The 15853-nt window shown below is 43.4% G+C and overlaps 1 protein-coding gene across 2 annotated transcripts in view; it reads right to left on the bottom strand.

Annotated features, from left to right (window-relative positions):
- Window positions 1-15853, bottom strand: part of AGBL1 (AGBL carboxypeptidase 1) — a gene marked incomplete at both ends in the record, with an annotated part of 583725 nt that overhangs the window by 243526 nt on the left and 324346 nt on the right. The window contains 2 exons of one of the 2 annotated variants that reach the window (XM_084254285.1): window positions 1329-1505; window positions 11139-11270. In XM_084254285.1, the coding sequence (XP_084110411.1) occupies window positions 1329-1505; window positions 11139-11270 (309 nt within the window). Of the gene's footprint in view, window positions 1-1289; window positions 1506-11138; window positions 11271-15853 lie in introns of both variants that reach the window. The other variant, XM_084254284.1, reaches the window with a different exon arrangement.

Raw genomic sequence — 15853 nt, 5'->3', positions numbered from 1 at the left:
AGTGCATTCACACGGGATTCTCTTTTGGCCTTTATGGAAATCTTTGGTGTAGGGAGAAGGGTTTCTGATCTATGAAGTCCAGGTTCATAAAGGTAAGACCCTCACAGCACTGCTGCTAAGTGGAAGAGGGAGGCCTTCGGAAGCCCCATCCCGCGCCCTGCCAATGGTCTCACCTTCTGCTGCTGCCTCGACATTAATGGGGGTAAGTAAGGATTTGTTCAGCCGAACAGCTTCTTCATTCACTATTAAAATAATCCTTTCAAGCAACTATTTAGACGAACTGGCTATCGAACGGAATTACTGGGTAGAATCGGGTGGTTCAGTCGCCCTGTGTCGAGAGGACCCTGGCCAGGTGGGGAGACAGGTAATGTTCATCACCTCTCACTCCCTGGCCCCCTTGATAGCTAACAGATTTCTAAAAGCACGGGATTGTGCAGAGGCCAAGAGCTTCCTGGCCATTCCAGCAAGGATCAATGCCAACACAAAGAGCTTAACGCTGGTGAGGTCCAGGTATTCTTGGGGTTGAATGGAAGTCACCAAGGAGTAGTCTGTCAGCTTGCCTAACAAATTGAAAAGAGTCTATTACCTTGGCACTGTCACAATGTCCCTTATTTATGCTCCTCTGGTGAGGGAGTGGAAGGGGAGCTAGAACAGCCTGTGCAGCAGCTCTCCGGCTGCTCCTGCAGCTAATATAGCTGTAGAAAGAAGGTGATTTATACGCACCCTTTCCCTCGACACGAGAGCGTGCAACCCATACCACTCATCTTGGGAAGACCCACATCTCTCTCTCTTTCTCTCTCTCACATACATGCACACTCCTGTTTGCCCTGGTGACAGCTGAGAGCAGAGCTGCTGACTGAGATCAGCACGGAAAACAGAGAAACACAAGCCACAGAAATACTGACAACATCTACACACCACCCGACGCTCTTTGTGACGCGGGGGGGCCCAGTCCACTTGTTGCAAAAGGCAACAGCATGCTCCTCCACATAGAACAGGACCAGACAGAGGTTCCATAAAGGCTGGGGGTGCGTGTCACGAGGAGGCTCCCTGCTGCTCGCTGGAGAGGGCAGATGATTGAGAAACCAACTCGGCAGGCATGCACAAATTGCTTCCAGGATCAACACAGATTGTGCTGCCAGTAAAAGCAATCACTGAACTAGTTCTGCAGGAGCAGGGAGCTGAGCCAGACCCCACCTAGAGACTTCTTCCTCTTTCAGGTGAGAAAACAAAAGCGAGGGGCCAGGGAGAGCTGCCTCCCTCCTTCTCACCCCCCCCCCCCACAGTACTGCTGAGTGAAAACACGGGTGCCCCGTGGCCTCACGTACCTGGTAGGGTCCCTGGTTGCAACCACAGTAGCTGCTCTCCATGGTGTAGCTTCTGGACACCCCCATCTCCCTCCACACCACGACCCGGGCGGTGGAGGCTCGGGATTTCTCCACGAGGAAGCTGCAGCTGCTCATCGTAAATGCTGGTGCTAGCTTATCAAGGATTTTGGGAAGCGCCTGCAGTAAAAAAAAAAAAAAAAAATCATTATGATGAGTGGTGGGCGACTGGGGATATGCATCATAAAAACATCTTCTCAACATTTATTAAGTATTCCCATATTTCACACATTAAACATACTCTACTGCCTTTTTTTTAAGATCTTTTTTATTTATTGATACAAGCACTGGGGTACAGGCCAGAGGCGCGGGAGGGTGAGAGAATCCACCAGAGACAGAGCAGGGAGCAGAACAGGCAGAAGGACCAAAATCCACTCCTGAGGGGAGCAGCGGGCAAGACAGGAGAGGTCTGCTGCTGTGCCATGTGGGTATCTCCCTGGCGGCCGGGAATCAAACCGGCACCGTGGAGGCTGCAGACAGCTTCACAGCGTTGCGTTCCACCTGCTGCACCACCGGGGAGGCCCCCAATTATTTTTTTATCAACTCTAAGAAATGGAAAACAGGTTAAGGAAAGCGAAGTCAGAAAGAAAGAACTTGAGTTCACCTACAGGCTGGATGGACGAGGATCAAAGGCCACCCTGGTGTAGGGTAAGGTAAAAATGTATCAGGCTTTTCTGCCCTCCCACCATTAGGATGCATGACGCATCTGTGGTCCTGAGTGCATGCCCGATGGCAGGCACCTGGAGTGGGGTGTGGGCACCTGTAGATGGGATTCACCTGGGCGGAGACTGGGCTTCTAGGGCAGTGTCATGGGGACGCCAGCAGAAGAGCAGATCGGAAAAGCGGAGCAAAAGAGAACAGAACCAACAAGAGCGGAACACCAGGAGAGAGAGAGCCCAGAGAGGGTGAAGACGCGCTGGAGGCTGGGAGGCCAGCCAGCCCCTGCCTGCCGTGTACCTGCTAAATCCCAATAAAAGCCTGCAAAAGCCACCGAGGGTTCCAGGATTCTCCCTTTCCCCTGTCTCCTGGATCATAGAGATCCTGCTCTGGCCCTTCCTGCCGCTACACCTGGCCAGGTCCAAAAGCCACCCCTGCAGAGTCCAGAGACCACACACGGTCCTCCCGCATCACCTCTCGCTGCACGGACGCTCGCTGCATGCAGGCGTCCAATCTCACCGTGTCGAGCTGAGCCCCATGGAAAGTCACAGATTTCCCAGAGGCCTGAAGCTTCCAGAGTAACTATGAAGCCGCGCTGTGTCCAGGCTTTATGGGTCAAGCTAAGGACTGCTCACATCGCACCCAGGGCCCACGGCTGACTCTTGCTCGGAGCGCATAGAAAGTTCGCTCGTCTCCTAAGAGAGTGCAAGCGCCAAGGTGGGCTTGATCAGTCCATAAATCTGGGGCTGGAATATTTGCAAAACTACAAATTCATCCACTCCGGGTTCATGTATCCCACCTTCCCCTAGGAGGCAAAAGCTTTGTGTGAGAACAGTTAAGTCTCCACTTAGAGGCCCCTGATTGGCAGAGAGGGGGTGTCCAGGCAGACCTCTCCGACCCTGAAGCTCAGCGCACAGAACACGGGTCCCGGGGTCAGCAGAAACACGGCGCTTAGAAAGTCCATGATATTAACAAGAAGACTTCGCTCCCAGACTATCCACCAACAAGCACATACTGTAAAATTAGGTACACTGGATCGCGAGTGGTGAAACTTCAGATTTTTGGACATATTGTGCAGAGAAGGTAGATGTAAAGGCAGGACAGGACACAGTGCAGGTTTTCTGATCCCATGCAGACCGGGTAGTGCTCGCTTCGGCAGCACATATACCATGCAGACCGGGTAAAGGAGGAGTCAGAGTCCTCAGTGGCTTTTTTGCAGGTCTTTTATTGGGGTTCACCAGGCATATGGCAGGCAGGGGTGCTGGCTGGGGGGCTGGCAGGCCTCCCATCCCCCAGCAAGTCTTCACTCTATCTGGACTCTCTGGCATTCGTTCTGCTGCTTCTCGGCTTCTACTGCTGCTCCTGGCGTCACCGTGACGCCGCCCTTAAAAGCACAGTCTTAGCTCAGCTGAATCCCATCTACCTATGCCCACACCCTATTCCAGGTGCCCGCCATCAGGCATGCATTCAGGGCAAGGATCCATCATCTATCCTGATGGCGGAAGGGCAGAAAAGCCTGATATTTTCTTTACCCTATAGTAGAGAACTAGAACAAGTTGATGGCATACAAATCAATAAATTATTTTTAAAGATTTCTGTTTTGTTCATTTCTAGGAGATTGAGCAAATCTCTTAACATCTCTGGTTCTTACTGTTCCTGTGTTTAATATACCTGTTAATTATATTAATGGCAGGATGAATATAATTATCAATTATATAAATTACATATGAGCGTATATTAACATACTTATTAATATAACTTACCATGATCTCTAAGTTCCGACATAGCTTCCAGACCTACAGCATCATTTGCACAAGGGAAATGAAATGCTAACGATGTCCTCATTTAATTTCTCTAATTGTCTCTTAATTGATTTCATCTGTCCATTTTCAACCCTCTCTCCTGGTGATCTCTCTCCCCACGCTTCAATGACAATTACGGATTGTGTATGTACTGAGTTGTTTCTTTTCTAAAGTTCTGTGTCTTGTTCACCAAACAACCTATATCTGAAGCTCCCAAAGAATCATCCAAATTATTTGCTGAGATAAATAGAATCCGCTGGTCTGGATGCTTAGGGAACTGCCTATATAGGTAAAACAGACTATTAATATAGACCGCAACTCAAGTGGTGGAATATAATCGTAATTTACCAATATTTTGCCAGGGTGCACAAGCTTAATCTGGCTTTCATACTTCAGTGAAGCTGGTTTTCTTAGCTAGTACAACCCCTGTACAAAGCCCTAGATGACCCCTCACTTGCAGCCCATCACCTTTTCTCACTCTGACATAGAACAATTTGTGTAGAAGCACAAGGGGAAGGGAATGAGGACTTCACTGTAAGATGTGTGGGAGTCTGTCATTTAATGAACAGGTAAACCACCACCATGGAGATGGAGGGAGGAGCCCCTCGCTGGGGAGATGCAAAGGTCCTGTGGTCAGCTCCACAGACATCAAGTGGTGAGGGTGTGGCTGCACTGAGGCATGCAGGCTCAAAAGCCTGAGTTCTGGACCCCCACACAGCGTGACTTCGAGCCACCGAACTCGTCCAGTTCCCCGTTTTGCCACTGTAAAAGGGGAGGTGGGCACAGCCCTTGCCTTGAGTGGGGCAGGAGCACTCAGGACCTCTCTAAACGGTGCTATTATCACCATTATTACTGTTGTTCAGAGCAGAGTTGGCGGATTTGGAAGAGAAAAGCCAGTCGGCTCTAATACTGAACCTTCCAAGATTTAAAAAATGCAAAGCCTCTCTTTGCATGTATAGATCCCTCTTTCAACTCAGTTAACTCCCATTCCCCAAGCTCCAAACACGCACTTATTCTTGCTTTCTCCATCTCTTTAATTCTAAACTGCAGAGCATTCGACTCATCATTTTCACCCTCTGAAATAGTACCTGCTTTATAAGGTCACTGATGTCAGAATCTAACAGTGTAGACACTGAGGCAGAACTACCGGGTCCCAATTCCAGCTCTCACCAACTACGTGACTTCGGACACATAGTATCTGTGTCTCCCTTCTCTCACAGGTGAAATGGGATGTTATTAAAAGTGCCTATTCTTTCAACAAACATTTGTCAAATACTTCTATTACCAAACACGATTCTGGAACAGAGGGTAGCTGGGCAGATGAGATGAATTAATGCTCAGAAAGCACTTAGAAAAGTAGCCAGAATGTGCCTAGCACCGTGAGTAGCATCCATAATTACTTGCTGCTCCTCAAAACTGGAAACTGAAGGAGAGCGCCAGTGGCGGGACACTCTCTAGCAAGAGGTATAGGCAGCCGGCAGGGACCTGACTTCAAGTCACTTCTCATTTACTTTCATCCATCACTGGCAATTAAAGTTTTTTGAGGCTCGAGTTTTTTTTTTTGTTTTGTTTTGTTTTTTTAAAGATTTATTTATTTATACAAGCACTGGGTACAGTCAGAAGCGCGGGAGGGTGAGAGAATTCACCAGAGCCAGAGCGGGGAACAGAGCAGGCAGACTGACAAAGTACACTGCTGAGAGGAGCAGTGGGCGCGGCAGGAGAGGTCTGTGCGCCATGTGGGACCCTCGCCCGGCGGCCGGGGATCGAACCGGTGCTGCAGAGGCTGTAGGCAGCTTTGCAACCCAGCGCTCAACTGCTGCGCCACCAGGGAGGCCCGAGGCTCGAGTTTTAATCATGCCATTAAGTCATGCCATTCTACTGCCTCAGATGGCTCCTGAAATCCAGCCTAAAATAAAAATTACCCACAATACACGTTTTTCTCCATGGAGCCCCCTAACATGGCTCAGCACCCCTCAAATATGTGGCTGTTAGAGTCAGGTGGGATCCTCTACCCAGCTCTACATTGCAGAGTTAACCATTCCCTCCTGGGTGAGCTCACTGTCCTTGCACGTGTTATTCTACATTTTAAGTTTTTGTTAATCGGCCTCTCTCTCCAACACAAATACCTAGCACATAGGAGGTAAAGACTATTTGCTTTTAAAAAACATACCTTTTGAGGTAAGTGTAGCTTGATTAATTTTAGTAAATGCATTTCTTTGCAACTAACACTTCAAGCCAGTTTTATTATACTTTCATCACCCTAAAACGTCTTCCATGTTCCTTTCCTGTAAATTCCTGCCCTAGGCAACCTCAGATCTATTTTGTGACTCTATGTGTCTTTGTCTTCTTTTCAGAATTTCATATAAATTAATCCCTACAATTTTTTTCTCTGCCTCCGACTTGATTCATGTAGCATGTTTTAGAAGTTCATCAATGTTGTATATGTGTCAGTAGTTTTTCCTTTTTACTGCGAAGCAGCCATTGTAAGAATATTTTTGTTCATCCCTTCACAGGCTGGTGGACTAACAGAACTGGCCCCACTTCGGGGATACAGTGCCCAAGGCTGCTGTGGACACTCATGGACAAATGGGTTTTCACTTTTCATAGATACACAGGAGTGCAATTATTGGCTCATGTGTTAAAATTATTCATTTCAAAGCTGAACTTAACTTTGAAGAAACTGCCCCTGTTTTCCAGAGTGGCCACAAACCAACCTACATGCCCACCAGTAATGAATAAAAGTTCTTGGTTGTAAACATCCTTCCCCGACACTTGACATTTCCATTTATTTTTATTCTAGTGATCATGTAGAGCTATCCCATTACGGTTTTATTTGCAATTAATAAATAATGGCATTGTTCACATTAACCATTTATACGTTGCCTTTGGTGGGGTGTTTTATCTCACCTTTACCCCTTTTTAAAGATCAAGTTTTTCCTCTTATTCTTGATTTAAAAATACTTCATATATTCTGGAAACATGATTTGAAATTATTTTTTCTCATTCGGTGGCTTGTCCTTCTACTTTCTTAAACTGTGTCTTCTCTCACTTTTTTTTAAAGATTTATTTATTTATTTATACAAGAACCGGGGTACAGGCCAGATGGGCAGGAGGGTGAGAGGAATCACCAGAGACAGAGTGGGGCCACAGAACAGGCGGACTGGCTGAACTACACTGCTGAGGGGAGCAGCGGGCGTGACAGGAGAAGTCTGATGCCATGTGGGACCCTCGCTGGCCAGCCGGGATCGAACCGGTGCTTCAGGCTACAGACAGCTTCACACAGAGGCCCTTAAACTGTGTCTTCTGAAGAGCAGAACTTTTTTAAGTTTGATAAAGTCCATGATAGATTTGACTAATCAAAGCAGACAATATTACAGAGAGAGTGGCTTAGTCTTACATGTAGGCAAATGGGTCATTTCAAGGTAAACTTTGTCCATGATGTGAGGCAAAGCCTACACCCATTTTCTCAAGTGGTGTCCAACTGCTCAGCGTGTTTGTTGAGATGGTTCTTCCCCCATTGACTCACCTTGTCACCTTTTGTCAAAAATCATTCAGCACAAACACGTGGGCGCGTGTCTGCTTTCTCTGTGCATTCCTTTGTCCTGCGCTCCTCATGCCAACACCACTTTCCCCAATAGCATGCTGTTACTATGAGCCATGAAACCACGTAAAGCAAAACTTCCAATAATGTTAAACAAATCCTGCATTCAGAAATAAACCCACCCGTCACAATGAATAATGACTTTTTGTGTTGATGAGTTTGATTTGTTACTGTCTCCAAGGATTTGGTGGTGGTGGTGGTAGTGGTGGTGGGGGATTGGTTGGTTGAGAGATACTGGCTCTCTTTCCTTGTGATGTCTGTCCTGGCTTTCACTTCAGACACAAATGGGCTTCATAAAATAGGCTGGGAAGTAGTTCTTATTTATCTTTTGAAAGGATTTTTTGGCTACTGAATATTTTGTCATATGTATAGGTGACATATATTAATTGAAAGAACACCGACCTAGAACATCTTTTGAGTTTCTGGTGTACAGAAGAACAACATCAGCATGTGCTGTTTTCACTAAGTGTGGGTCACCCATTCCCGATTCTTCCCATGTTTTGTAATCTGGGGTTGAAAATGGGACATCACAGACAATATTTTGAATTGTCTGAATTCTACTTTCAGACATTCTACTTTCTTTATCTCTGAATTCTACTTTCTTAGTCTATGTTTTTTTAATGCTTTTATGTTTTAATTTGTAATCAATGCCACTGATGCATCTGCAGTTTTTAAACTTTTATTTAAATTGTAGTTTTAGTTTGACATCATGTCTGCTCAGCTTAATGGTTAGCAAGTGTGGTGGGCAGAAGTTGTGGTCAAGCTCCCTGAGTCCACAGGCCTTTCACTCCAGGAGGATCAGATTGGGTGGGGAGCACTTTCTAAGTTAAGTCTGCGTTTATATTTTGCTGTACTTCTTGGGTCTTTCCTGAACAGACACATTTATCCTCATACTCCAGAAATATATGGAGAGTTTATCCCAGCCCTGCTGAGGCTCTCTCATTTCCAGCATCTCACCTGCACATGCCTGGCTTTTTGCAGGTTTGTGCAGGTGAAACTGCATTTTTAATGACCACACAGAAGTGTGAGGAGCCACCTCGATGTTCTTTCAAGAAGTTCTGACAATTTTCAAGGATAAAAGCTTCTCAACCTATTATCTGCATTTGGTCATTTGCAGACAGATGAAATGAATTTTTTGGACAATTTTTCTGGTTTTGCTCTTGTGTTTTGCAGATGGAGTCACTGACCTCTTTCTACCACCATAACTGGGAGTAGTGCCATTGAGGATGAGCCGTTCAATTGAATCAACAGTGTAGAGTGGATGCAAAATATAATAGTTTATCATCTTCTCTTAATGCAATGCTAGAGGACAAAAGAGGCTCTGATGAACGGAACATACTTAAAATGGCTCCTTTTTAGATATGAATGCAAGGACCGGCCTGTGACCTGCTGACCCTGGCAGACACTACGACCATAACATCAAAGCATCCTACATAGACACTCTCTCCTAAGTCTCAGTTCCCCCATCTGTAAATGAATGGGCCCTTTCAATCCTGACAAAATCCATTTACACAAAACACTTTCTAGGCAGGACACCAGTATGATGGTGAATTTTATGTACCAACTTTACTGCAGAAAATTGACACATAAAGATATTTCTGGCTATGTCTGTGAGAGTATTCCAGATGGGATTAACCCGTGAATAAGTGGGCTCAGTAAAAAGGAGAGGCCCAGCCTCTCCAACTTGTGTGGGAATCACCCAATCTGTTGAGAGTCTGAAGAGAACAAAAGATGGAGGAAGAGAAAATTTGCCTTCCTGAGTGATCAAGCTAAGACATCAGCCTTCTCCTGACATAAGGCTGGGATCTGTATCATCAGTTCCCCTGATTCTCAGGCCTGCAGACTCACTGAGCTACACCACTGGTTTTCTTTGGGTGTCCAATTTGTAGATGGAAGATAGTGAGACTTCTCAGTCTCTACAATCACATGAGTGATTCCCATCTAGGTATATTGATAGATAAAAAATAAGAGCTATTACTATATGGAATATATAATAGTAATATAAGGAAATTATAGGATTTAAAATAACATTACTTATCAGTATTTCTCTAATCAATTAATATTATTTTAATGTCATACCATAGATAATAGTAATATATATCATACATTAATATATACTATAAGTATGTTTAATATATGCTATAAGTATGTTTAATAATGTTACTGTAGCAATAGTTTATATATACATATTCCATCTTATTCATTCTGTTTCTGTGTCAAGATCATTATTTATTTGTCACTGTGCCCTAGATTTAGAAAGTCAGTGATAGAAGACTCTATACACTATTGAGAATCCTAAAGAGCAACCCAAGAAGCGAGGATGTTTAGGCAGGAAGTGAGGAGAAGAGCTAAGTCCTTATGCACTTTGCTCCTTCTGCATATCTCAAAACGGCCCTTGAAGAATCCTAGGGCATCAAGGAATTCAATTTAATAAACTTGCAGAATTAAACTTCTTCACTGAATAAGGGAGAAAACTAAGACTCACACCAACTGATTTACCCACAACTAGTGAACCAAGTGGATAAATATCTAGATGGAGTCATCTTTTTCAGTAGCATTGACAATAAATACAACTGCACTTATTCTCATGGGCAGAGACAGAGTCATAGCCACCTCTGTAATGGTAGCACCTACACCTTACCTAACATGGAGACCTAACAATGGTCTCAAAACCATCGGTGAATTAATAAATTCAAGAACATGAATCATAACAGAGCCACAGGTTAAGAATCCATTGTAGGGCTCCCTAGGATAGCAGGTCTCTGTCCCATTCCATGTTGATTTCATGCCAGTTTCTTAAGGTTGGAAAATGCAGAATCTTTTAGTTTACAAAATATCAAGCGTGGAGATCATTTTACATATGTCAACACAACTACCCCCCCATGACTATTTTGACGTACTAAACTAGTTTCCGAAGTAAGATTAAGCAGTTAAGCTTCTTGAGGTTTTACACCACGACTCTGGTTGAGCCTTAGAGCAAATAGAGCATGGAGGATAAGCTGTTGATTCAGTTCTAATGGCCTTGGGGGATCTCTACTGCTCAGTAACAATCCCATTTCTGATGGAAGGAGGGAAGAGGGTGGCGAAAAACTCCAGGAACAGAGGAAGTGTTTCTAGGTGAAATAGTAGTTTGGTGGACTTGGACCATTTTTAATGTTATCATTAACCTTGGGGAAGAAGCAATTTGGTGCACACTAAATTCATATGCCTGGAATAATGAGGGATTTAGAAGAGGTGGGCACTGTCATAATTTTTCTTTTTTCTATATAAATTTGAAACAAAGGTCAGATTTTATTTCATGTCTGTGCCTTTGCCTTATCCATCTTTTCCAGAGAATCAGGTGACAGATGTCAGCATGGTGGTTCAGAGAGGTGGCATTAATGGCTCACAGTCACATAGCTAATTGCAAACCAGCCATTGAATTGAGGTTTCCTGCATTCAATTCTCAGGCCTTTTGCATTATTATATCATATAGAAAACAAATTCAGAGCAACCAGGCCATTATTCACCAAAAATGTGTGTGTGTGTGTGTATGTGTGTGGGGGGGTGTTCCACAGCCCTCACACCCACTTGCATCCTAATGCTGTAGTGAAAACAACAAAATGTTTATTCAGGAAGAGCAAGGAAGGGCAGCCTGCATCTCAGGGGCAGGAGGGTGGACTCGGTGCCCGGGGCCATTCTCCTCAGACTCACCCTGTAGCTGACATCCTCCAAGAGGACAGATGCGCCCGCAGCCGAGTCTGCCTGCCACAGGGTCTCTTTGATGCTACAGCCGTAAAGGAACACGTTCTTCTTCTGTGAGTGGCCGTGGAAGTCACAGAAGACCTGCGGTGGCCAAAGGCGAAAGGCAGTGTGAGCTAATCACTTCGTTTTTTTTAATTCTGAAAATGTCAACTTGCTGAGGTCACAGAAACAGCTGCATGGTGCTGGCAGGTGACCTCAGCAGAATGCATCAGTGGGGTCACAGGGGAGGAAAGGCAGGTTGCAGGGGGCTTAGGAGTGAGCAGAATGGGAAGAAATAGAGAGCCATGGACAGCTCTCCTGAAAAATTTACTTGTGAAAGAGGAAACAGGGGTAAAACCAGAAAAGGAAATAAGTACAAAGTTTTCATTTGTGACAGTTTTAAATAATTTTTAAAAACAGTAGGAAATATCCATGTAGAAGGAATAGATTAAATGTTTAAAATATAGTTTTCTCTAGCATCTGGCTTGGTATTGGGGTCAGAATGGGGGGATTGCAATTGTATGGGGAATATAAAAATAAAATTTATTAATTAAAAAAAAAAAAGAAATAAAGTCCGGCAAAACGCAAGGCTTAGCACACAAAAGAGGTGGGGGTGGCTACAAAGAGGAAGCACGAGGGGTGTTTGGGATGAATAAGACTGTACCCCATCACGATTCTGTGGCAGAGCACACCTTAGTGCACGCCTCAAAACCTTTGAAACTACACCACAAAGGGTGTATTTTGCTGTATGTAAATTGTCAAAACATCCAACCACACTGCCAGCATTGGGAAAATGTAAAATGAAATAGAAACTGTAATAAGGGAACTTATCTGTATTGCAAATGAATAAAATAATCAAATTTAATGGGGTGGGAAGAAGAAAACTAACCTAGGTTCCTCTGGAAAATACTAGCTTCCACATAATAATGTAAAAATAAAGACAAAAGCTCTGAATACTAACACTGTGCTCTTGTTAATAAATACATTTATTACAGTGGTGTGGGTTAGTAATATTGAAACCACTTTATATGTACACTAGGGATGAACAAATAAGTAGATATATCTTAGGAGGGAGATATATAATGAGTTTCTCATTGTTGGAGGAAAAAGTTAAAGGCAATGGCAACAGGAAGACCAAATAAACTCTCTGGTATTCAACTGAAATTAGAAGTATCACTGTGATGTCTTGGGTTTTTAAATATATATGCAGAGATACGTTTAAATATAGAAATAAAAATGAGTGCCTGTATAGATGAGTTAGCACAGCCACATACTTTTCCAAGTCTTGTTCTTTGAGAGGACCTAGACAAATCCACCTCCACAGCCAGGAGCACAGCTACTGCCCACATTCTAATCCCATTCTCCAGTACAAGGAACCAGGTTTTCTCAACCAGTAGTTAATTTCAGGGCTTAGAGAAAATACAGGCTGAGGACAGCATAACAGGTGATGCCAGAAAGGAATATTTCAAAAGGAAGAGTTATGTTTAAAGGACTCGGGAACCAATATATATTTTAAAGATTTATTTCTTTATGCATCCAAGAACTGGGGTACAGGCCAGAGGTGTGGGGGGTGAGAGGATTCACCAGAGACAGAGTGGAGAGCAGAACAGGCGGACTGGCTAAAAAACACTGCTGAGGGGAGCAGCGGGCGAGACAGGAGAGGTCTGCTGCGCCATGTGGGTTGCTCCCTGGACGGGATCGAACTTGTGCTTCAGAGGCTGAGGAGAGCTTCACAGTGCTGTGCTTAACACCTTGAGCCATCAGGGAGGCCCCTCAGGGACCAACAGTAATAAGAAAAAGAGGCGTCATCCAACTTTAAAGTGGGCAAAATATTTGAATTGACATTTCATGGAAGCGAATGTCTATGTGGCTATTTTGCAAATTAAAATGAACTCAACCTCATTAATACCAAGGAGGTCATGTGGCCACCACCACAAGATGCCATAGCACGGAATGGTATATTAGGACCACTGATTCCATAGCAGAGATAAATGCAAGTGCTGATTGGGTAGATTGCTCAAACCCAGCCTGCAGACTATAAAATGATACCACTATCCTGGAAAAAAATCTGGGAGCACCTTCTAAAGCTGACTAAAAACATTCTAGAGCCCACTCCAGCCCAACTGGGCACCAGGAGAGATCAGATTGTGTCCATAGCAGCACTATTTTTCCTAGCCTAAGCCTGTGGATAAAATGCATTCATTGTGGTGTAATCATTTAACAAAATACAGTCCAGCATGAAAGAATAACTTAGATAGACATAAAAGAATAAATCTGGGTGATTTCTCTTTTATGTCATTCAAAAGCAGGCAAGTTAATTGGCAATGCAGCAGAATCCAGCAGAACTGTGGGATCCGATGGTAGATCTATTTTTAATATTTTGAGAAACCTCTATGACAGTTTTCCACAGGGGCTGAACCAGTCTACATTCCTACCAATATTGTACAAGGATTTCTTTTTCTCCACATATTTCCCAATAGATTATTTCTGGGTTTTCTGGATAATAACTGGTCTCTCACCAGCATAAGATGATGTCTCGTCGAGGTTTTGATTTGCATTTCCCTGATGATAAGTGACGAAAGAGCATTTTTCTCATGTGCCTGTTGGCCAAGGATATGTCTTCTTTGGAGAAGTGCCTACTTAGTTTTTCTGCCCATTTTCTGATCGGGTTGTTTATTTTCTTATCGTTGCATTGTGTGAGTTCTTCAGATGTCTTGGCTATCAGTCCTCTGTCAGATGTATGATGTGCAAATATTTTTACCCATTCTGCAGGGTATCTTTGTTTTACTGATAGTTTCCTTCACTGTGCAGAAGCTTTCAGTTTGATATAATCTCATTTGTTTATAATTCCTTTTGTTTTTCTTGCCTTTAGAGACAAATCCAAAAAGATACCACTGAAGCCATTGTCATACAGTGTTTTTCCTATGCTTTCTCCTATATATTCTAAGGTTTCACGTCTTACATCCAAGTCTTTAATCCATTTCGATTTAATTTTTGCATATGGTATGAGGTCCAGTTTCTTTCTTTCCCATATGACTGCCCACCTTTCCCAACAGTATTCTATACACTTGGTTCCTTTGTCATAGGTTAACTGTTGAATAAATGTGTATTTATTTCTCGGCTCTCAATTCTATTCCATTGGTCTGTGTGTCTATTTTTATTCCACCATGAAACTATTTTGATTACTATAGCTTTGTGATATAGTTTTAATTCTGAGAGTGTACCTCCATTCTAACTGGGTTTTGTTTTCATTTTTATTTTTGTTTTTTGATCAGGATTGCTTTGGCTCTTTGGGGTCATTTGCGGTTCCACATGAATTTCATAACATTTGTTCTCTTTCTTTCAAGAATACCATTGAAACGTTGATAGGGATTGCATTGAATTTTGATATTGCTTTGGGCAGGATGGTCATTTTAACAATGTTAATTCCTCCAATCCATGAACAGAGACTATCTTTCCATCTCGTTGTGTCTTCTTCTTTCAACAATATCATATGGTTTATATTGCACAATTCCATTACCTCCTTTGTTAAGTTTATTCCTATGTATTAATTATTTTGGTGCAATTGCATTTGTCTTTTATACAGGATCAGGTTTATAGTTATAGTTTCAGGTTAAAGTCTTATGAAAAAATAAATCTCCCAACTCCTGGACATCTCTGAGATATGGGTTATGAAGAGTTGAGGAGGAGGGAGTAGGTCCATTGACCAGTCAAACCAGAGACAAGATAAATCACAAAAGAGCAGAACAGTGAATCTGCATAGAGAAAAACAAAATGAGAAATGAAAGATGGAAGAACTGTGAGGTTTTGGTCTTTTCCAGTTCCTGTGAGACCTCACTGGACTTTATTTCCCCCTGACCAGGGGGGTTACTTTGAGAGGTTTCTGCTATTTCCAACAAAAGTATGCTCCCAAGCCAGTGCTTCTCATCCTGTGCAGGGATCGAATCTCCTGAGGAGGTTTTAAAAGTATCAATGCCTGGAGCCCACCTCCAGAGATGTTGATTTAATTGGTCTGCAGTGGTACAGGTTGTGGGAGTTTTTAAAACCTCCAGCTGATGCTGAAGCTCAGCAGGGCTGAGAAACACCATGTTCAGTCCAGGGGCTCAAGCAATGGTGCCTAATGGTTGTCATGTAGCAGAAAACCTGGAGGTTTTGCAAGAGCAGAGGCCACTGACAGGGAAAAATGGCTCCTTGCATTCATCAGAGATGGAAAACAGAAGGAAAATCTTAAATTCCCAAAAGTCTGGGTTTGATCATTTAAAAAAGGTTTTAATAGGGCCTTACTCTTACATTTTCAGGTGAGATCAAGTAAAATACTTGGAGAATGGGTTCTGAATTTATTTTCCTAGTGAACCTAGGGAGAACTACAAGTTCTTCTTGATTCACCCCAATTGAATTTGACTTCTGTGATTAGTTTTCTCACTGCTAAGTCATGCTGGGATGGAGTTGGGGAGAGCACCTAGTAAAGACCCACTGATCCCCAAATATGACCTGCCATTTCAGGAGCATGCCTTAAAGAATAATGCTGAAAAGATCCATTACTTTGACTCTTTTAAATTGTATTCCTCTGAAAAGAGGCTTTATTCATTGGAGGTGGCTGTGAAAATTAAGAGGACGCAATGAGTGATATACAATATGCCCCATTATAACCGCTCAGTAAGTGGTGGTAAGTTATGGATGTTTTT

The sequence above is a fragment of the Talpa europaea genome, assembly GCF_964194135.1.
Source record: "Talpa europaea genome assembly, chromosome: 14".
Classification (NCBI taxonomy): domain Eukaryota; kingdom Metazoa; phylum Chordata; class Mammalia; order Eulipotyphla; family Talpidae; genus Talpa; species Talpa europaea.
This window is presented reverse-complemented; position numbering and strand designations above follow the sequence as displayed.